Source organism: Podarcis cretensis (assembly GCF_951804945.1).
Source record: "Podarcis cretensis genome assembly, chromosome: 8".
Lineage (NCBI taxonomy): Eukaryota > Metazoa > Chordata > Lepidosauria > Squamata > Lacertidae > Podarcis > Podarcis cretensis.
In genome coordinates this window covers 60089371-60111581 of record NC_137177.1, presented here as the reverse complement: position 1 = coordinate 60111581, position 22211 = coordinate 60089371, and the positions used below count along the sequence as shown (strand labels likewise).

At 44.5% G+C, this 22211-nt stretch overlaps 1 protein-coding gene across 1 annotated transcript; it reads left to right on the top strand.

Annotated features, from left to right (window-relative positions):
* Nucleotides 1–12706: 12706 nt before the first annotated feature.
* Nucleotides 12707–22033, top strand: LOC307223086 (uncharacterized protein C16orf78 homolog). Its single transcript, XM_079988918.1, has 5 exons — nt 12707–12906; nt 13261–13407; nt 18344–18497; nt 19647–20040; nt 21720–22033. Exons 1-5 carry the CDS (start codon nt 12841–12843, stop codon nt 21865–21867), a joined length of 909 nt encoding a protein of 302 aa, XP_079845044.1. The 5' UTR covers nt 12707–12840; the 3' UTR covers nt 21868–22033.
* Nucleotides 22034–22211: the final 178 nt, after the last annotated feature.

Below are 22211 nucleotides of genomic sequence, written 5' to 3'. Positions count from 1 at the left end.
ATGTTTTTCTGTAATCTACCAGCTTTGAAGTGTAAATAAAGTAATATAGAGTATGTGGCACGTACTCCTCATCATTCCGCTGTGCTTGGGAAATGCATATGTTAGTGAAAATAACGTGCATAAATGCATACAAAAATGTGTATGTTGGGTAAACGTTTGTGCCAAAATGCATATGTTAGAAGTTGCATATATTAGAAGAAGATGAAGATAGGAGCAGCAACCATCAATGGCGCTCCAGGCTGGTGCAGCAAATTGAGTCCCATTTCTTGCAGTGAGACAGATAAAGATCCAGCTGATCTATTACCATTGCTGTTCTTCCTTTTCTTTGGCCATCACTCATAAGAGTTCAAATATATAAAAGGATGTCACATAGAGGAGGGAGAAAGGTTGTTTTCTGCTGCTCCAGAGAAGCGGACACGGAGCAATGGTTCCAAACTACAAGAAAAAAGATTCCACCTAAACATTAGGAAGAACTTCCTGACAGTAAGAGCTGTTCGACAGTGGAATTTGCTGCCAAGGAGTGTGGTGGAGTCTCCTTCTTTGGAGGTCTTTAAGCAGAGGCTTGACAACCATATGTCAGGAGTGCTCTGATGGTGTTTCCTGCTTGGCAGGAGGTTGGACTCGATGGCCCTTGTGGTCTCTTCCAATTCTATGATTCTATGATTCTATGATTCTAAGATTGTCTTCCATAAACACAGTTTTAACAGTGAGTCTGTAAGTGACTGTGGAGGCCAATTCTGGATCCACACATCCTTCTACAGTGGGAACATGGGTTTCCAGGCAGGAGTTGAACATGGTGGCAGTTTGTCAAGCGTACCTTCCTCTTTTTTTTTTTTATAATAATTTTTATTCGTTTTTCAAACAGATAACAAAAGTACCACAAAACAACATAATTTCCAACTGATCGTTTCATACCCTTCTTTCTTTTGACTTCCCCATACCTCCCCATCCTTGTTTAGTGATTCTTTAGCAACCCTTAGGTCCATTATCTTAATTCCCTTTCATAAAAGTTCCTTTAGTTTTTTGTCAAGCGTACCTTCCTCTTAGTGTGTTTCTCCCTTTCATCCTGAGATCGAGCGTCTTCAAAACCCATGACACCTTTGGTAAAGGCTGTTCTCCAATTGGAGAGCTCGCAGGCCAGTGTTTCCCAGTTGTTGGTATTTATACTACATTTTTTAAGATTTGCCTTGAGAGAGTCTTTGAACCTCTTTTGTTGACCACCAGCATTATGCTTTCCATTTTAAAGTTACCCCTGTCTCCACAATGCCCTGTTTGGCGGGGGGGGGGGGGGTGTTCCATACTGGCTACTACCTGCAGAAATGCCACCAATGGCATTTACTGCTTCACCGGACTATGGTCTCCTGGCTCCACCATTCCTCTAAGCCAAGCTGTCTCACATCTTCCTTCTGTTCTCTTCAAATGCAAAAAGGAAGACTCAATATGCCTACCTAAGAGATGTGAGTGACCTGACCAAGTGGCTCTGGCACCCCTTTAAATTATTGTAACCTGCCCTGGAAGCAGCTAGTGAAGGGAGGGTAATCAATTTTATTTTATTAATAATAAAAATAATTTACAACCTGCATGTTAGCACTGGGGGCACAATGACAACCTGTGGTTTTTTGCTTTGTCTTCCCTGTTCCTTGGCTTAGTTCCCCTTTCTAAGGAGCCCCACTGATGGCCTTATGCCTGGAAACCTTTGAGGGGGGGGTCTTCCTCTGCTCCCTGGCAAGTGGCAGAAACTGCACGCAACTGGCATTACTATAGTCGAACTGGTATCGCTATAAAATCTACTTGTTTTACAGCCACAAGTTCGCTTTCCATCTTCCCATCACCACTGCCAGCCTTCAGAGCTTAAGTGCCAGTGCTCCAGCACTTTCCACAGTATATTTTGGTCTCCTTTGTCTGAAGAGTTGAAAGTATAACATTCTTTCATGGCTGATTTAGAGGTTTTCAACTTCTCTGTTGGGCAAACATTGATATTCTATTAGTGTTTCTTTCATTGCACGAGTCAGCTGTTATGTGTGATGAAGTGAGTTCAGGAAGAAATGAGAAGAAAAGATAAATAAACCCCACCTCCCGAAAAAGAGAAAGAGCAAAGCATTTATTGCTTATTCCAAGCCCCCACCCACTCCAGAAATACTCAGTCCTTTGAAGGGACATTGTCAAATAGCAGCAGATGAACTGGGTCAAATACCAGTTGGCCAGAAAACTGGGAAAGCCCATCATCCCTGGCTGTGGCAGAAGAGATGTAGGTTAAATTCACACCATACATCCAAAGCACATTTAGACCACTTTAAATGTAATGTTTTCACTTCACCACTAAAATCCTGGCAGCTGTAGTTTACCACTCCCAGGGCTACTATTCCCAGCCCCCCTAACAAAAGACAGCTCCGAGGATTCTTTGGGGATATCAGTGTGCTTTCAATGCATCATGCGGATGTGATATGCGAACCACATACCAGCAAATTCAGACAGTGCAGTTCAAGTTGAATTGACACACTTCTGCAAGAAACCTGTTTCCCTTCCCCGCTCACCCAAATCACCTTTTTTTTCACTAAAGGAAAGTGACCAGAAAATGAAACTGGAAAGTGTGGGATCAGACTTGCTTGATGCATGCATCTCCCTGCAAATAAATTGGAATGGGTGCTCTGCGAACACTTGATGTCATGCCATCTCTCCACAAAGACGTCAGGATGAATGATAGATAAAATGGGTCATCTGGAAGCAACCTAATCAGAACAAAGGCGATCTTGATGCGTCTGCGATGGAGACCTATTGATACAGTTGTCTCGGCCCATTTTTAAAGCTCTAACTAAGCAGGGTTTTAATGAAATTTGTGAGACTAACTGCTTGTGTTGTCTCTGCTGGCGACACAGAAGCAAGCTGCAGTAGGAACGCTGCCCTGAAGGCAGACATTAGGAGTTTCTCTGCCGAATCCAGCAGAGAAGGTTCTCTGCTGAACGCCACCATGCTGTGATTAGTTAATCATTTAAGTACATGGTGCTTTTAATTAACTGCCAGCCCTGGTTGGGCATCTGTTCTGGAGATCACATCTGATTCTGATTGTCCCAGTCTGCAACATGTTTGAACAAATCAGATGCTGAATTGTAGTACAGCTCCAAAAGCCAGCGTAGAAACATGCTTTATTGGACTTGCAGAAAGGTTGAGGATTTTAAAATATATATATATATAAAACACTTTGTCTACTATTCTTCCACTCCCTCTCTTGGATGGGGAGAAGCTTCTATCAGGACCATGTTCAACCCCTCTTCCAAAGTGGAATGCCCAGCCGCTATTCTGAGGCAGTAGTTTTTCCAGGCAAAATACATTGTAGTAGGTCCTATGTCTTTAAATGCATATGCTTTATGCTGAAGATCAGTTTCCATGGAGCAATAATGGGCAAGGACTAATGGCCACAGGCCCTGCTGCCAGCCTTCCTGGAGGCATCTGATAGGTCACAAGATGCTAAACTAGATGGACCTGTGGTCCGACCCAGCAGGGCTATCCTGATGTTTGTGTTTTAATTGTTCCAAACAACCAAACAGCAAAATCCAGCGGCAAAGTCCTGCTACTATTACCCGCTGGAGCACCGTGTGCTTGCGCACTTGAGCATATGAGCACATCCAGCCCACAGAACAGGCACTTGGGAACTTGCTTTGTGCCAGGAAACATATTTGCCAACCACTGTGACAGACGCAACGTGTGATGCTCATTTTCCAACTTCATAAATGTTGTATATTAAGATCTGTTGATAAGCCCATTGGAACAAAAGTTCAAAGTGTCACTTGGTTTTCTTCCTCTGAAACTTCTTCAGCAAAAGTGCAAAGGTGTCTCATTCTCACCGTTGAAAAATAAGTGTTTGTTACCTAGAGAAAATGTGTTCATCCTCCCCTCGCCCACCCCGCTAAATGTTTCCTGAACAATGCTGTTATGAACCAAGTTCAAGGGTGTTTCCTGGAACACTTTCTGTTCCAGTGACATCAGAAGAGCACTGTCACTTAGGTAACTAACTTTTGTTACTATGGTAACTGTAGCCTTTGAAACCAGCCATGACCAAGTAAATTGGAGGGTTTTTTTGCTAGCAGATTGCATGATGGTAGGAGTAAGATCTGATTCATCAGGACAACGTGAGGGCATTATTATTTAAAAAAAATAAAAATAAATTGAAGTAGCCAGAAGTTTGGATAAAAAAGGAGGACATACAGAGTTGCTGACAGGAAAGCCGGAAGATCTGGATAATAAAATTATCTGAATAACTAAGACTTCATATTTTGAGGGTTTAGCATAATTGAATTCAGAGCAATACTGGATTTTGTACATTCTCCAGCTATTATGCCCAATCCCCAACAAGATTTGGGAAATGGATAATGACTGGAGAATGTACAAAATTCAGGAAATATTCTCCAAGGCCTGGTAGGAGCTACATATATTGACTGGGGGATCTGCACAATGGCCAGTTGTTGCGCAGAATAACCACTTAACTTACACTCGGCATTAACCATTTTCTGATTAGGATCCATAGTGAATGAAAATTTGAGGACTGGTCTCGTGCCTGCTGGCCTCACCCCAGATATCCATGTGTCGTTCTGAACCTGTGCAGAGATTAGAGCTCACCACCACTACCAACAGCCATCCATTGATCCTTGGACAAGGGTTCTCAAACTGTCCATAAGCTGCATCTCTGTGGTCCCTGGCCTGTCTGTGCAGAACACTTACAATCTGATTTTCATGGAATTCAAATTGGGTTACAATAAAATAATATAGAAAAAATAAAAGAAGCAATAAATATGCAACTAAATATCATACAGGATCTAGTATTACAATCACTCTATGGCATGCCAAAAATGAATAAATCATTAAGTGGCCTATGGGGTGAAGGGAGAGAGGAAAGTTTGGCAACAAATTCCCTGGGATGTTGGTTGGACACCTTTGGTCTTTTGCCCTGGGTCTGCCTCTTTGTGAAACAGCACCCTTCAGTGAGGGTGTCTTCTGCCACATGGGCTGCAAGCCACATGCCCACACATAAATTACACGCAATGTCTCCACAGATGGGTAGCAGGAAATGCATCGTGTGTGGAGCCACCTTAAATTCAAACTCTTGACATTTAATCCTGAAGGTAATTCAAAGGCAGGTCACAGATGCTCCTTCTTGGTCCCCTGTCGCCTCCTAGACCATCCAAGCCCCCCACACAATTAAAGACAATAGGCAGTCTTTGATCAGTTCAGGCCCACAAAATGAATCTCTTAACTCCCAGCCAGTTTTATTGCCACCCTTGGGAGTCATAGGGAAGAGTTTGCTCTGCTTCTGTCTGAGCTAGACGTTTGCCAGAGACAAATATCCTTCAATTTCCCAACCAGGTCCTGAGACACCCTGCTGGGTTTTATTTTTATTTTATTTTTCTTAATTAAATTATAAAGGTGCTAGAAATACGATCAGGCTGGTTGTCCTAAAGACAGAGCAAATGTTCCAGGCCAATGGCTGGTTCCTTTGGATGATTTTCTATAGTCTCCTATAGGGGATACTCCCATGGGAGTCCTCTTGCTGTGTCTTGTTGAAATTCCCCCAGGCCCTTCACAACTGAGGGTGTGCCCCAGTCATATAAGACAGCATATGTGCCAGATCTCCAAAGCCCTAGTTCAACACTCTATACACTGCACCACAAGGGTGTTCTTCTTAATGTGTTAGCTGGACTAAAAAATGTGAATTTAAGGGGCAGGGAAATGGTGCAGTTGGAAAACTGCTAATGTGCAATTTGAAAAACAGGCGGAGGGAATTAAGACACATTAGGCGTATGCATTTTTTTAAGCAGTGGACATGTACTGAATGTTGGAAAATTCAAAACAGGTCAAAGAAAGTCTGTGGAACTCACTCCCCCAGGAAGCAGAGATGGCTACCAATTGGGATTTCTGTAAAAGTCAACTGATAAATGGAGGATAAGGCTATCCATGGCTGCTAGCCATGACATCTATGCTTTGCGTTCATAGTCGGAGGAAGCAATGCTGTTGAATATCAGTTGCTGGAAACCAGAGGAGGGGAGGGTGCTCTTGTGCTTGGGTCCTGACTGCGTGTTTCCCACAGGAACCTGGTTGGCTACTGGAGAAGTGTGAATTTCAAAGGATGGCTGCATTTCAGTTTGCACCTTGTTTCAGAAAGTTCAAATTATGAATGTCTGCCTTCAAATCAAATTTACTCCCCATCTCTAGCTGCCCCACTGGCTTCAATACACAGGTGAGGAAGTGACGCCATCTTAGCTTTTGCCTCAGCTGGTCAAACATCTTGGACCAGCTCCGCATCCTGACACCCTGTGAGCGAGGTGCCTTCAGCCTTTTATCTCTAGGTTAGAGATCCATAGAAAGAAAGAATTGGAGGAAGAGGAGTCCTTAACACGGATCCTTCACCCATTCTTCATTTCCCTCTCCATCGAGTCCTCTGCACACAGCTGTCTCTTACTGTCACCGGAGCACTCTAATTAATTAAAAGCAAAATTGATGAAGGGGGTACAAGTATTTTTATTTGTGATCATGAAAGGAAATTGTCGGTAACATGTCTAAAAGGGCCACTCGGGAGTGATGCCGAAGTAATTGCGTGTGAAAATGGAGCAGGGAACCTCAGTGTGTTTTCAAACGTAAATGCTTTATTACGCTGCACACTAAAGAGGGGAAAGAATGGATCTCAGGCATCGAGGATTGGGAAACCGCCTCCCCTGTGAACATCGTAAGGCCCACCGGTTCATTTCAGTCAGATCGCACCCATCTGCCCCACATTTGACGTGGGGCAGATGAAAACACAGGTGAGCTGAAAGGGAGTGGGCTCCAGGCTCACACATGCTATTTCTCTCCCTACTTAGAAGAAGACCCCTGATGGATCAGGCCATTGGCCCATCTGATCCAGCTTCCTGTTCTCACAGCAGCCAACCAGATGCCTAGGCGAAGGCAGTATTATTGAACACAGCCACTTTGAGCATACTGTATCCAGAAAAGCAAACTCAGTGATGACTTTCAGCCATATGCTAGATCTGTATGCTGCTCCCCCATGTGTTGAACCTTGAACTGTAAGGGACAGTTTCTAAAAGTAGTATCTTCAGCTCCAGGGCTGTCTCCACCTGCCCAAGCTGGAGGGGAAGGATAAGAGCACTTCCTGTTTCAGTTGAGTCTTGCTTGAGCCACAAGGTCTTCCTGGTGTGTTCCTGAATTCTTGACTCTTCTTTTATCCTGACTGTTGGCTTGATTCCAGATCCTGCTTCCTTCCTGTCCTCTAGTTCCACTGTAATCTTTGGCTTCATCTTCTAGCTTGCTTCTTAATATTGCCTCATGGTTGGCCCTGTGGTTCTGATTTACTCTTCAGGCCTGACAAATGCTTGGTTCCCTGGTTCAGACTGCTGTCCATAGCCCAGCTCTGACACAATCTGAGACTGGTTCCTTTGTTGCCCAGAAAGAACATAGAATCATAGAATCATAGAATCATAGAATCATAGAGTTGGAAGAGACCACAAGGGCCATCGAGTCCAACCCCCTGCCAAGCAGGAAACACCATCAGAGCACTCCTGACATATGGTTGTCAAGCCTCTGCTTAAAGACCTCCAAAGAAGGAGACTCCACCACACTCCTTGGCAGCAAATTCCACTGTAGAACAGCTCTTACTGTCAGGAAGTTCTTCCTAATGTTTAGGTGGAATCTTCTTTCTTGTAGTTTGGATCCATTGCTCCATGTCCGCTTCTCTGGAGCAGCAGAAAACAACCTTTCTCCCTCCTCTATGTGACATCCTTTTATATATTTGAACATGGCTATCATATCACCCCTTAACCTCCTCTTCTCCAGGCTAAACATGCCCAGCTCCCTTAGCCGTTCCTCATAAGGCATCGTTTCCAGGCCTTTGACCATTTTGGTTGCCCTCCTCTGGACACGTTCCAGTTTGTCAGTGTCCTTCTTGAACTGTGGTGCCCAGAACTGGACACAGTACTCCAGGTGAGGTCTGACCAGAGCAGAATACAGTGGCACTATTACTTCCCTTGATCTGGATGCTATACTCCTATTGATGCAGCCCAGAATTGCATTGGCTTTTTTAGCTGCCGTGTCACACTGTTGGCTCATGTCAAGTTTGTGGTCAACCAAGACTCCTAGATCCTTTTCACATGTACTGCTCTCAAGCCAGGTGTCACCCATCTTGTATTTGTGCCTCTCATTTTTTTTGCCCAAGTGCAATACTTTACATTTCTCCCTGTTAAAATTCATCTTGTTTGTTTGGGCCCAGTTCTCTAATCTGTCAAGGTCGTTTTGAAGTGTGATCCTGTCCTCTGGGGTGTTAGCCACCCCTCCCAGTTTGGTGTCATCTGCAAATTTGATCAGGATGCCCTTGAGTCCATCATCCAAGTCGTTGATAAAGATGTTGAATAAGACCGGGCCCAAGACAGAACCCTGTGGCACCCCGCTAGTCACTCTTCTCCAGGATGAAGAGGAACCATTGATGAGCACCCTTTGGGTTCAGTCAGTCAGCCAGTTACAAATCCACTGAGTGGTAGCATAGTCAAGTCCGCATTTTACCAGCTTCTTTACAAGAATATCATGGGGCACCTTGTCAAATGCCTTGCTGAAATCAAGGTAGGCTACATCCACTGCGTTCCCTTCATCTACCAGGCTTGTAATTCTGTCAAAAAACGAGATCAAAATAGCAAATGGAGACCTGTTGGTCTTGTCACAGTCTAATAATTATCGGCTTGCGGTAACTTGTAGGTGGGCTTTTTCACTTGAAATTTAAGAGGTCCCATCTACATTGACATTCTGATGGCTTTTGAAGATGCACCTGTTTACACAAGCATTCCTTTAATCTCTCAACCTGAGTCTCCAGCTTTAATTGCTGTGTTGTTTTAATGAGATGGTTTATTGCATATTTTAATGATAGATGATTATATTTTAATGCTTTAATGAAATCACTTTAATTATGAACGTGTATAGTTTAATGGTCTAAACCACTGAGCCTAGGGCTTGCCGATCAGAAGGTCGGTGGTTCGAATCCCCACGATGGGGTGAGCTCCCATTGTTCGGTCCCAGCTCCTGCCAACCTAGCAGTTCAAAAGCATGTCAAAGTGCAAGTAGATAAATAGATACCACTCCGGCGGGAAGGTAAAGGGCGGTTCCATGCGCTGCTCTGGTTTTGCGAGAAGTGGCTTAGTCATGCTGGCCACATGACCCAGAAAAACTGTCTGTGGAGAAACGTTGGCTCCCTCAGCCAGTAAAGCAAGATGAGCACGCCAACCCCAGAGTCATTTGCGACTGGGCTTAACTGCCAGGGGTCCTTTACCTTTACTTTTTTATAGTTTAATGTGCTTGTAATTACTTTTTCTACTTAGAAACCAATTTAGGAATTCAGCAGTATAAAAAGGTAAAGGACCCTGGACAATTAAGTTCATAGTTAAAGGAGACTATGGGATTGTGGTGCTCATCTCGCTTCAGGTCAAGAGAGCCGGCGTTTGTCCACAGACAGCTTTCCGGGTCATGTGACCAGCATGACTAAACTGCTTCTGGTGCAACAGGACACTGTGATGGAAGCCAGAGAGCACAGAAATGTCGTTTACCTTTATCAAGCAGTATATAAATTGCTTAATAATAATAATAATAACTGGACTTTCTTCAAAATTGTTCAGAGTAATATACAACACAAGTAGAAGTAAAATACATGAAAAATCCAAACACAGCATGCTTTTATGGAGTGGGCACAACCAGACTAACACTTCATTTTCGTATCAAATTTATGCTACTGGCCTCCTAAGACTTGTATCTGACAAATCATATAACCCTTTAAGAAAGGGGTGGGGGTTGGAAAATAGGCTTCCCCATTAAACCTTCTGCTCAACTCCCTTAATTTTCAACCATTAGTTCGTTTCCCTGTCCAATATTTCTAACATGGGTCCAATACCACTGATGGCTCCAGTTCCCCATGGAAGCGAAAATCTTCCAGCTACCTTGTTTCATCAAGCTATTAAGATGTCTAAAACCCCTTGGAGGCTTAGATTAGTAGATCTGAACTTTTTTTGGAGTGGAGAAAAAACCTTAGCTTCCATCCTCCCTTCTGAGAAATGTTTATGGGTGAATGATTTTTCTACCATTTCCAAAGATTTATTGGTTTAATTTAACACCACTGTGAAAACGGAAACATCCCTCTCCATTCCAGACCTGTGGCCTGCAAAGGCGGCTATGCCTCCGACACTATCTTCAATTCTCCACTCAAGAACAGATGTCCAAACTTTCAGCCTGTTGTCACCAAAGGCCCAAGGAATCTGGGATGTCTAAGTACTGAGTAGCTTTTCTGGCTGCTCAGAGCCAATAGGTAGAAAAACAGCACCATAAAGCAACAGGAAGCAATTGCTGTTGGTGGCATATTCCAAAGGGGGTGCTCTTTTCTGACCTCCATCTGCTAGAGCGAGAGATCAGAGCGGAGTAGAACACCTTCCTCTTCCTTTGCTTACTGGTAGGCACCACAGACCCTCTCCAGGTGTTTAAAATGAAGCTCAAACTGGGGACGAGAGTGAGTGCTTATAAAATTATGCATGGCAGGCAGGAAGTGGATAGAGAAAAGTTGTTTTCCCTCTTTCCTAACACTAGAACTTGTAGACATCCAATGTATGCAAGACTGATTTTTGTTTGCACCTGACTGTCTCAGGAGATAATGCAAGAGTGCACCTTTGGCGATAAGGTCAAACCATCGGAAAGTTACAATGCCTGCTGTAGCTGAAAAGACCAATATGGGAGAGACATGTTTTATTGAAGGTGGGGCAGATGAAGGGATCTGGTTTTGCTGCTTCAGGTACACCATGGCGTTTCTTCTCTTTGTGTCCCTCCTAGTAGTCATTTCTCCTTTGGTCACTGCTGTGGATATGTGACCTGACTGTCTTCTGTCTCCAGGCACTGTGATCTTCTGCAAAGGGTTCTCATATGTGCCAGCGTTCATGTTGCACTGGCAGCCATCTTTGCAACACAGAGCTGGAGACTTATTCACGCTGTGCACAGTTAACCTATGGAACTCACTCCTACAGGAGACAGTGGTGGCCACCAACCTGGATGGCTTTAAAAGAGGATTAGACTAATTCATGGAGGAGAGGGCTATCAATGGCTACTAACCATGATGGTTATGCATGCCTCCGTGAATGGAGGCAACAATGGTTCTGAAGAGCTATTGCCAGAAACCACAAGAAGTTAGAGTACTCTTGTCCTCGGAAACATTGCTTGCATGTTTCTCACAGGCATCTGGTTGGAAACTGTGAGTACAGGATGCTGGGTTAGATGAGACATTGGTCTGATCCAGCAGGGCTCTTCTGAAGTTCTTATGCATGCCAGGAGTCCCTGCTCCACTCCTGACCTCATGCTGAATGGGAAGGTCTAAAGGGAACGTCTAAGTGCATTTGGCTAAAAGCATAGAGAAGCCTCCTTGCAATCAAGGGAGCCTGAAAGCATAGAGGTCCCAGTCATGGGGAGGTTTCTAAGCACATTGAGCGAATTTTGCTAGAAGCCTCCCTTCAGACCTCAACCAATGTGGTTGGTGTAGAAAAGCTCAGGGACACAGGGGAGAATGGCTGGCATATGCCACAGTGGCCCACTCCCTGACCCTCGCCTGCTCCTTTTGAGCAGCCCAGAGAAGGCTAGATTCTCACAAATAGGCCTTCCAAGCTGCCAGATCCTCATTACTATTGTTTTTACATTTTGCACCTTTTTATAGTAATTATAAAAGAATTGCGGCATTGTCAAAATGACTCAGAAGACATGGAGACAAGCTTGTTTTCTGCTGCTCTGGAGCGCAGGACCTAAACCACTGACAAGAAAGGAGATTTTGACAAAACATTGGGAAGAACTTCCTTATGGGAAGAGCTGTTCAACCTCCTTCATTGGAATGTTTAAAAAAGAGATTGGATGACCACCAGTCGGGACCACAATGTTGCTGTGATTCCTGCATTGCAAGGGGTTGGACTAGATGACCTTTGGGGTCCTTCTGACTCTATGATTCTGTGCTTCTCCCCTTTCCCTAGATAAATAAGGCTGCTTTCTCCAAATATTCACCACAATTTTTAATATTTAGGTTTGTTTTTGTTGTTGCAGTTCCTATTTCACACAAACACAAAATGCTTTGAGGAGGACATTATCCCTGGGATATTGTGATGGGGGACAGCAGACTTGTGTCAGCACCAAAAAATATATAAATAAATAAGAAAACCAGGAAGCTATGCAATTGTGAATGGTGACCTACCACCTACACAAAACTGGGGGGGGGGATTTCTCTTCCTCCTGGATAAATTTGGTGAAAGGGGTTCACCAACTTCTCTAGCTATGAATAAGTGCTTCCTCTAAACCAGGGGTAGTCAACTTGGTCCCTTCCAGATGTCTGAGACTACAACTCCCATCAGCACCAGCCAGCATGGCCAATGAGAGTTGTTATCTGCAGCATGTGGAGGATACTCCCACTGCTCCACGCAACTCACAATGATATAAGCTTCTGTCAACCACAATATTAACAGACAAACCTAAAAGCGCCTCTATGAAAACTCCAGCAAAGAGCCACTGATCGTTATCCTTTGACTAATTATCTATTAATGATACCACAGTCCCTTTCAAGGTTTCAGGTTAGTTGCCAAGGCAACGCTTTCAAGAGTCATGGAAGCACACAGATTGTTGCATCACAGTTCATGAGCCGCTGTTTCACCTTCCTCGTGGCTCAGCCAATGGCTTTAGACTGGCAAGATGGGCAGTAGGCAAATGATTCAAATCTTTTCTGGCTACCTTGACCCTGGCTGGTGCCTTGGCTTCCACTAAATCAGAACCACGGGGGAAAGAAACTGGAAGCCACTGGGGAGTATGGATTGGCTCGAAAACAAAAGGGCAAAGTCCCTGCGGGTCTCCAATGAGAGAGAGGCATTTCAGGTATGGAGGAGGGAAACTATCTGCATGTGTTTTCGAGTGACCAGGCACTTAACAGGGGGTGGGGGACACCCTGCTTTTACCTGAGCTGTTTAGATAGCTCAGATCTAAGGTCCTGCAAGCAACCAGGACTAGGAGAAAGGCCACAGCACAGTGGTGTAATAGATTACATGCAGAAGGTTCCAGGTTCAATCTCCAGCATCTCCAGTTGGGGCTGGGAGAGACCCAACTGTTTAAATCCCCAGAGAGCTGCTACCAGGCAGACCAGACAAGACTGAGCTAAATAGCTCAATGGTCATACGCAGTGCAAGGGAGCTTCCTGTGTTCACACATGTTCCTATCTCCCAAACTCTTCAGCTGAACAAGATTCGGCGGTCTCTTGACTCCATGAAGACGATTAATGATAACCTGCTGAAGCAAGAGGAGAGGAAGGTGAAAAAGTGGCTGAAGAAACAAGCACAGATCTCACCCTCTTCTTCAGCCTATAAAACATTATACTACAAGGTAATGAAGAAGTCTGGAAGGGCAGAATGGCAATATAGAAACATTGTTCATTGTAGAATTGGAAGGGACCTGAAGGGTCATCTAGTCCAACCCCCGCAATGCAGAAACCACAGACTCATAAGAAAGAGGGTTGTTTTGTTTTTAGCTACAAAATGTTGCACCTCTCTGCTTAGCTCCATTCTTGGTTCTATAGGACACACCTATAGATGGCTGAATCTCTTGGCTGCAGCTTCTCATTCATTCATCTTAGGTTTAGGTGCCCACATTTCCACATGTTTGTTATTTTTGTAAGTTTGTTTTAAATCCCCATGAAAATTATTATTATTATTATTAATAGTAATTTATTTATACCCCGCACCCATCTGGCTGGGTTTCCCCAGCCACTCTTGGCGGCTCCCAGCAGAATATTAAAAACACGATAAAACATCAAACATTAAAAACTTCCCTAAACAGGGCTGCCTTCAGATGTCTTCTAAAAGTCAGATAGTTGTTTATTTCCTTGACATCTGAGGGAGGCTGCTTCACAGGGTGGGCACCACTACCAAGAAGGCTTTCTGCCTGGCTCCCTGTAACCTCACTTCTCGCAGTGAGGGAACCGCCAGAAGGCCCTCGGTGCTGGACCTCAGTGTCCGGGCTGAACGATGGGGGTGGAGATGTTCCTTCAGGTATACTGGGCCATTTAGGGCTTTAAAGGTCAGCACCAACACTTTGAATTGTGTTCAGAAACATACTTTAAATGCGGATTTCTCCTAATACACAAAATTGTATGTGCAATTTTGCCTTATATAATGCATTTTTGCATACGATCTTCACTAATGTGTGCATTTTTACAGACATTTTATCCTAGTGCAAATGCATTTTTGTACACATTGCATGGCAGGGGAGGTACATTGCAAGAATTCAGAGAAGTGCAAATTTCAAAAGATAGCTGTATTTTGGTTCGCATACTGTTTCCAAAAGCACAAATTAGATAGGCTCACTTTTAAATGCCAACAGATCCCAAGTCACACCCAAATGCAACATGATCACTAGCACCAATCTCCTCCAGTACTAAACATGGAGCTGGGTTTTCCGACAGCTTTGCTACCCCAATGGCCTCACCTGTGAATGAAAAGGGGAGCTTTTGCATATTTGAGGGGGGGGGTTGAAGTTATTCAAAAGTCCATGACTTCTTAAATTGCAGCCCTAATGAGGGAATCCCTCCCCACAATATGCTGTATTCATCAGTACTGCACCTGCTTATTACAGTCTCAGGATACTCCATTAACTGCTATGATTCCAAGTGGGAAGTCAGAAGAACCACAGATTGGTGATAGAGAGGCAAAGAACAGCATGCCCAGATAGGCCTGACTTGAGAGGTGGGTCTGGGCATGCTTGCTCTGTGATGTCAGGAGAAAGAGGGAGAAAATGTCCTGGTTCTGTGCCTCTAAAGAACACAGAAGACAGTGAAATTACTGGCCCAGGAGCAGGAGTGGAGCACTCTGTCAATTTCAGTTTCTTCCTATTTCTCAATTTCCCAACTTTAAGTTCAGTTCACATCAGTTTGCCAGCTGAACTTTTTCCTAAAAAAAAAAAAAGAAGGTCCCCTCCAAAAACTGCACCAGCATTTCCATAAGCATTTATCCCCAGATAACGCATCTTTGCATGTGATTTTCTCTAATAGGCATCTTTTGACAACCAATTTCCTTTACTAGAATGCATTTTTTCCAGTAGGATTTTCATGAATAAATGCATTCATATATATATTTTTTGCACATTTCCCCCTAAGACACAAATCCTTTGTACAGATTTCTTGGTTGAAGCGTTGCATCAGTAAATGTTGAAATGTGTGGATTTTGATGGACAGATGTGGTTTGGTGTGCATATTGTTTTGGTGAAGTGCAAACGAGATAGGCTCACATTAAAATGTGAACAGTACAGGATTTCTCCCCCATCCCTCCTCCCTCCCTTCAAATCCATCCTCGATACCCACTTTTTCCACAGTGTAACCTTTGGTTCGGTCCATTGGCCAGAGCAGCTGCCTGACTCTTGTAACCACTGGCATTCAGCCTCCCTGCTCTGAATAATGTTTCATACAGGTCCTCCTGTCCTTAACTTCCTTCCTGTTGAGCAGGTCCCCAGCTAAGTGCTCAGGGCATGGATGGTTGATGCTTTCTCAATGGGAGAGGTCCAGAGGTATCTCTGGGATAAAACAGCTGTCCTACCCCCTGCCAGCATGCCCTAAGCTAGATCTCTCTCTGTGTGAACAGCAGAATAGGGAGTGTGTGCATGTGTGTTTAGAATGAGACTGAGGCTGCATTCACACAACAGTTTACCCCATGGGTAGGCAAACTAAGGCCCGGGGGCCGGATCTGGCCCAATCACCTTCTAAATCTGGCCCATGGACAATCCGGGACTCAGCGTGTTTTTAGAATGTGTGCTTTTATTTAAAATGCATCTCTGGGTTATTTGTGGGGCTTGTCTGGTGTTTTTACATGAGTAGAATGTGTGTTTTTATTTAAAATGTATCTCTGAGTTATTTGTGGGGCATAGGAATTCATTCATTCCCCCCCCTCAAAATATAGTCCCCCCCCCCCAAGGTCTGAGGGACAGTGGACTGGCCCCCTGCTGAAAATGTTTGCTGACCCCTGGTACTCCTTTCCCCTGCTATTTCCCCAACTGTTAATTTCTACATTATACCTGATGTTTCACACAATGTAAAAGTCACTTTTGGAAAACTAAAGGAACATAGTATATGCTTAGCACTCTGTGCTATTTGATTTCGAGGGGGGGCTTGCAGCCCCCTTAACCCAGAAAACCACGGGAGTAAAGTGATGAAATTTTGAACATAAAGTTATTTCTTGATGTTTTCATGGGGAACAGAAGCACACATGTGCCGAAATGGAGGGGAAGTAGCAACATTGTCTCTTTTTTAATTTCATTTTTCATTTTACATCAAACAATAAAGTAATTATACATCAAATTTCAAAACCCCATTTTGACCTCCCTCCCTTCCTTTCTGTGGTTACTTATGTTTATAATACATTTGCTGCATCTCCAAGCAGGATCTAATTATTATTTATCCAATGTAATAAAATGTAATTTTATATCACTGCACGTCTTTACATTAATCCTGCGAATGAAGTAGCAACCTTGTCCAGTGACATTTATTGTTGTGTCACACCACGCCCACTGGTGCAAATGAAATTTAGCATGACGCATTGGCATATAAGTCAACAAGCCACAGTTCCATTAAACAACAGGTCCTGCCATGTGAAAGGAACACTAGTATATAGCACAGAAGCACTATCATTATAATCAGGAAAACTAATGCTATAAAACCCCATATTTGAATGCACCCTGACCAAAAGAAAGAGAAAGAATTAAGGTGGCAGTGCTAACCTGAGAGCATCTTGTGCTGCTGTGATGCTTGGCTAGAGATCCTAAATGGGGCAATGGATTTATAGCAGTGTGACTCTTATGCCCAGCTTGCATTTTTGTAAATACATTTGAATATTGCATTGCATTTCTCCCGTGATCTCTCCTGCGAAAGGAAACCAAACCTGAGTCAGCCCTTTCCCCAGATCTTCTCCCCACTCAGTGAAGTGGGCTGCGTTTGTAATAATACACTTCCCTCACCCAGCATAAACTTCACAAAAAAGGTAAAGGTAAAGGGACCCCTGACCTTAGGTCCAGTCGTGACCGACTCTGGGGTTGCAGCGCTCATCTCGCTTTATTGGCCGAGGGAGCTTCCGGGTTATGTGGCCAGCATGACTAAGCTGCTTCTGGCGAACCAGAGCAGTGCACAGAAATGCCATTTACCTTCCTGACAGAGTGGTACCTATTTATCTACTTGCACTTTGATGTGCTTTAGAACTGCTAGGTGGGCAGGAGCTGGGACTGAACGACAGCACAAAAGCTGGATATAAAAGTTTGCAATCCCTCCCCAGGGGATCTGCAAACTTGAAAATGAGCAGAAGATGAAGAAGGGTCTCGTCTCGCTTTTCTCAAAGTCAAGAATCACCTTTTGCAGCCTTTGTTCAAAGGAGCGTTTGGATGTGGCATGTTGTTAAAACACAGCAATTAAAATAATCCAACGCAGCTTCTTCCTTGAACGTGGTCCAAACATCCTGTGGAAAAATACTGTTGGGAAAGAATCAAAATTCCTGCCACCTTCTATATTTAAAACAGAGAAAGATTTCATCACTGCCCCTTAAGACCCTTTGATCATATTTTCCTTAAGTAGTTGATTAGCATCTCTTGGGAAACGTTTATCTGTTTTTGCCATCTGTCTCACACTTTCCCATGTGAACATTTTTTTTAAGGGTGAAGGAAGCAGCAACATGTTTACCCACCAGCTGCCGGTGAAAAGGGAAAGAGTGCCTGCCATTTGAAAAGGGGGGGGGGAATCAAGTGCCTAATGTGACTCTATTTTAAAAATGCACAATAATAACAAGGAACATACATCTTATAGACTTTGCAAGAACATCAGAAAGAGGCATCACTGGATCAGACCAAAGCAGTGGCCAGCCTAGGGCTCTCAAATTTCAGTGGCGCCCAGGACAGTGCCAAAATTCAGTGCCCCCCTGCCTATCGCTCTCCATTCTGAATAATACTTGTGGCATCCCCGAGGCTCTGCACCCAGTGCAGCCACACCAGTCGTGCTCCCATAATATTCTGCCTTTGACCAAAGGCCCCGTTGTCACCAAACATTTAAAGCATGTAACAGAAGGTAAGGCTAGATTATAAGCTACCTGGGGTTGAATTAAGCCATGGCAGAAACTGCACCCCCCACAGCAAGGAGCCAACGGTAATGAGAAAAGTCTGTGTGAGGGTATGGGTGTGTGTAAAAAAAAGTTGAGATTTTCAAAATGCCAGGGGACACTTAGGAGGTCTAATGTTTGCAAGGCGTGATCCCCAAATAAATTAGAAAATGTGCTCCTTTTCCTCACCTCAGACGCCCAGCCACCCTGCGTCCAGCCAAGAACAATTCACAGACACTCGCACAGTCTCTCGGAAAGATTCCTTCGATAGCCCGTGGACCCAATTTGGTGACCATCTGCCCAACTTTGTGAGCTTCCTGAGACTCCCAACCAAAAGGTCAAGCAATGGTAGGAATTATTGTGGGAATGTTCGGGGATGCAGGAGAGGATATATTGTTTAATGATATCCTTCCTAACTTGTGTTAGTGAGTTTTATATCTTAGCAGAGTAACATTCCCCTTTAAACGCACAGCGGTTTGCTTGTTGCAGGCTCGTCTAAGCCTCGATTCCTGGTAAGATCCCTTCTTATCCCTCTTAAAAAGAATAGACAAGACAATCTTGTTCAAGTCTATATAAAAGTAGTTTACTCACAATCATTCAGTTCACGGTTGGCTCCCTGAAGGCAAACTTAGGTTACAAAACTATATACACATGTGGAACTATCCCATAAGGGAGTTAGTTCCTAAGTGACTGCGAACAGGCAGCCACTTCTGCTCACACATAGAACAGCAAAGTGGAGAAGAGCAAAAGGAAGAGAACATGTGCTTCCTGCGTTGCTCTTGTAATCCAGGACAACCAGTCCAGATGAGGCCACACCCACCTCTAGTCACAGCTCAGGAGGAAACAGGAAGTTTTCTCCTGACTGCATACAAAGCATCCCCATGCATGTTCATTCTAGGAATGTTGTACTTGACTGCTATGTGTTTCACATCCCACAGTTATTGCATTCACAAGACCCAGTCTGGGGCTCCCCGACTCCACGCTGTCAGGTTTGATTAGGTTTAGAGCAGGGGTGAGGGACCTGTGGCCTTCCAGAAGCTGTTGACCCTGAACCTGCAAGATCACCTTATCCTTTTCATGCCCTCTTGACCTCTTTGATCTGCAGAATGGGCACTCTTAGAGATGCTGCATGACACCTGTTCCTCAAAGCAGTTTACAAAAATAATAAAGCAGCAAAACTATTAGTAAAAACAACTGTTAGCAGGAAGTGATAGTTAGATGAATGTAAGGTAGCCTTCCTAACCCAGGATGGGAATAAGACGGAGATAGTTGCCAGGTCTCTGCAATGTGCAATGAAGATTTGTGAATGTCATACAACAGTGTTTTAGTTGTTAGATGCAGATTTTGCTGAGTGATTTTATGACTTTCAGAATTCTGTCTATGTGCCAATAAAAGGTTTGAGATTGAGATGGGTAGTAAAAACAATTAAAACAATGAGAAAATCAAAACCAGCAATCAGAAGCTGCTTTTCTGAGCAAAGTGCTTGATCTTTTTCAGACCGGAAGAATTCCAAGGATCTCACACCTTTCAGTGGAATGGATTTGCCCATGCAGACCATCTCGGGCAGACATGTAACTGCACCCAGAAACAGTGTTTACCATGGGTTCCAACCTTACAGAGACACCAGGAAGGGAAGCAGCCCTGGGGGGCCTAGCCAGGACAACAGCATATCACTCCAAGAAGCCATTGCATTCTTCCCTTCCTTGCAAAGGTTGTCAGCAAGGGGAGACCGGGTCTCAATGTCAACACTGCATCTCCATAAGCCACTCTCTGCATTCCCAGCATTGCAGAAAAAGCTCAAAAGCTTGCTGGAGAAAGAATGGGAGGAAGAGAACTCAAAGCCTCTCAAACTGCTGCCTGAGATTAAGCCTGAAGAATTTCTGAGCTGCAGGTTAGCAAAAAAACAAAAAAGGGCAACCCTCATGTAGAACCTGCACCCTGTGATGTCTACATCACTTTAGCCCTATCCAGGTGTTCACAAGTAAGGACAACACGATAGTGGGGAACAGGCTGCCCCTGTTGCCCACCTCAGGTTGGAGAACCCTGTGTGGTGACAGAACTCTGATTTTAAATTGCACCCTCATGCAGTGCTTTTTTTCTTTAAAAAAATATTTAGGGGTACTCTCATTTTCCTACTCATATTGAAATACTGCACCTCAAGGAGGCCTAACTTAAATTCACAAAATGTTTAGGGGTACGCATACCCCTGCGTCCCCCCAGAAAAAAAGCACTGCCCTCATGCATCAGCATTATTTGACCTCAGGTCCCCAGATGTTGCTGAACTACAACTCCCATCTTGTGGGTGGGGCCACAGCTGGTGCACTCACCCCCCTTTCCCCCTGCTGATGTGTTTTATATACTCATGAGCATAACAGCAGAACAGGGCTTTTCTTTTTCCTTAATCTGCTTCTTGACAAGCATGGGGAGACGAGCAAAGAGGGTGAACTGATTACTGTTTTGGTGCTGTGTATCGCTCCTTGACTACCAACCTTGCCTTGCGGGTTCACCAATCTAGGCTGCTGTATGGTGCCAACTCTCAGTAGGCCCTGTAAAAAAAGGCAGGAAGAGGATAGCCGGCTGGCCAACAGCTCCAGCTTTGACTCCCTGGCTGTGTGTCTAGTTTGGCCTTCCCCAACCTAATGCCCTGCAGATGTTGCTGGACCATCATTCCTGAACATGGGCCATGTTGGCTTGGGCCAATGGCAGTTCTGGAGAATGGCAGGTTGGAGAAGGCTGCTCAAGTCTCTCCTGTTTTCTGCAGCTCTTTGGCTCATTCCTCTGCCAAGGTCCTCACACCAGTCCATCTTCTGCATCTCACCCAGTCTGTTTGCCTACTTCCTGTTGTACTTACTCTGCTCATCCAGTTACACCACCTGCCCCCTAGCTTATCAGGAGGAGGATTGGAGCAAGGTAGGAAGGCCCCTCAACTATCCTTGAGGCCTGCATATTGGCCCTGTTTTGTCAGATGCTGGCGCCAGCCACATCTCTTAGAACAGGGGTGGGGAACCTTCGTCCCTCCAGATGCTAACAAACTATAAATCCCATCATCCTTGGCCTTTGGGAGAATTGTAATTCAGCAACATCTGGAGGACCAAATGTTTCCCCAGCCCTGACTTAGAATTAATGGTGAACTAGAGAATCCAGAAGGGGCGCAGGTGGCGCTGTGGATTAAACCACAGAGCCTAGGACTTGCCGATCAGAAGGTCAGTGGTTCGAATCCCCACAATGGGGAGCTCCCGTTGCTCAGTCCCTGCTCCTGCCAACCTAGCAGTTCGAAAGCATGTCAAAGTGCAAGTAGATAAATAGGTACCGCTCCTGTGGGAAGGTAAATGGTGTTTCCGTGCGCTGCTCTGGTTTGCCAGAAGCGGCTTAGTCATGCTGGCTGTACGCCGCCTCCCTCGGCCAATAAAGCGAGATGAGCGCTGCAACCCCAGAGTCGCCCACGACTGGGCCTAACAGTCAGGGGTACCTTTACCTTTACCTTTACCTTAGAGAATCCAGGGCAGTAGATTTTTTCCTCTTAACAAATGTGACTTACAAGTATCCCTCCCTCTTATTTTCTTTGCACAGGTACCTCCGTTTGTCCCAGAGCAATATTGATACCTTGCTGAAGCTGTGCAAGGAAGCTGGGATTTATATTGACTTGCATCCTCATATGAAAGCATCAGACATTGATGTTAGTAAGGTGCTCTCATCCACTCCTAGCAAGGTATTGTAGATTGGGCCTGCTGCCCAAATTCGGTTGCATTGCTTAGAAAACAGCCTCTTAGGGGAACATTTCCACCACTACCTATACTTGGAAGAGCCGGTCACCTTTTGGAGTAAAAATAGTGTGTGAGGCGTGTGTTCTCATGATGCAATGATAAAATGGTTCTTGCACTCACTACGAGTAAAACTGTGAGCTGAAATGGTTTTTTTAAAAAAAATATTAGTTATTTCCTCATCCCCCCCCCCCAAGGAGTGAAGCAGGTCAAAAACTGATCTAAAAGTCAAATTAAATGATGCATTTCCCCATTCATCTGCATTTGCTCTGGTTGCCTTGAAATATTTGGAATGGCAGCT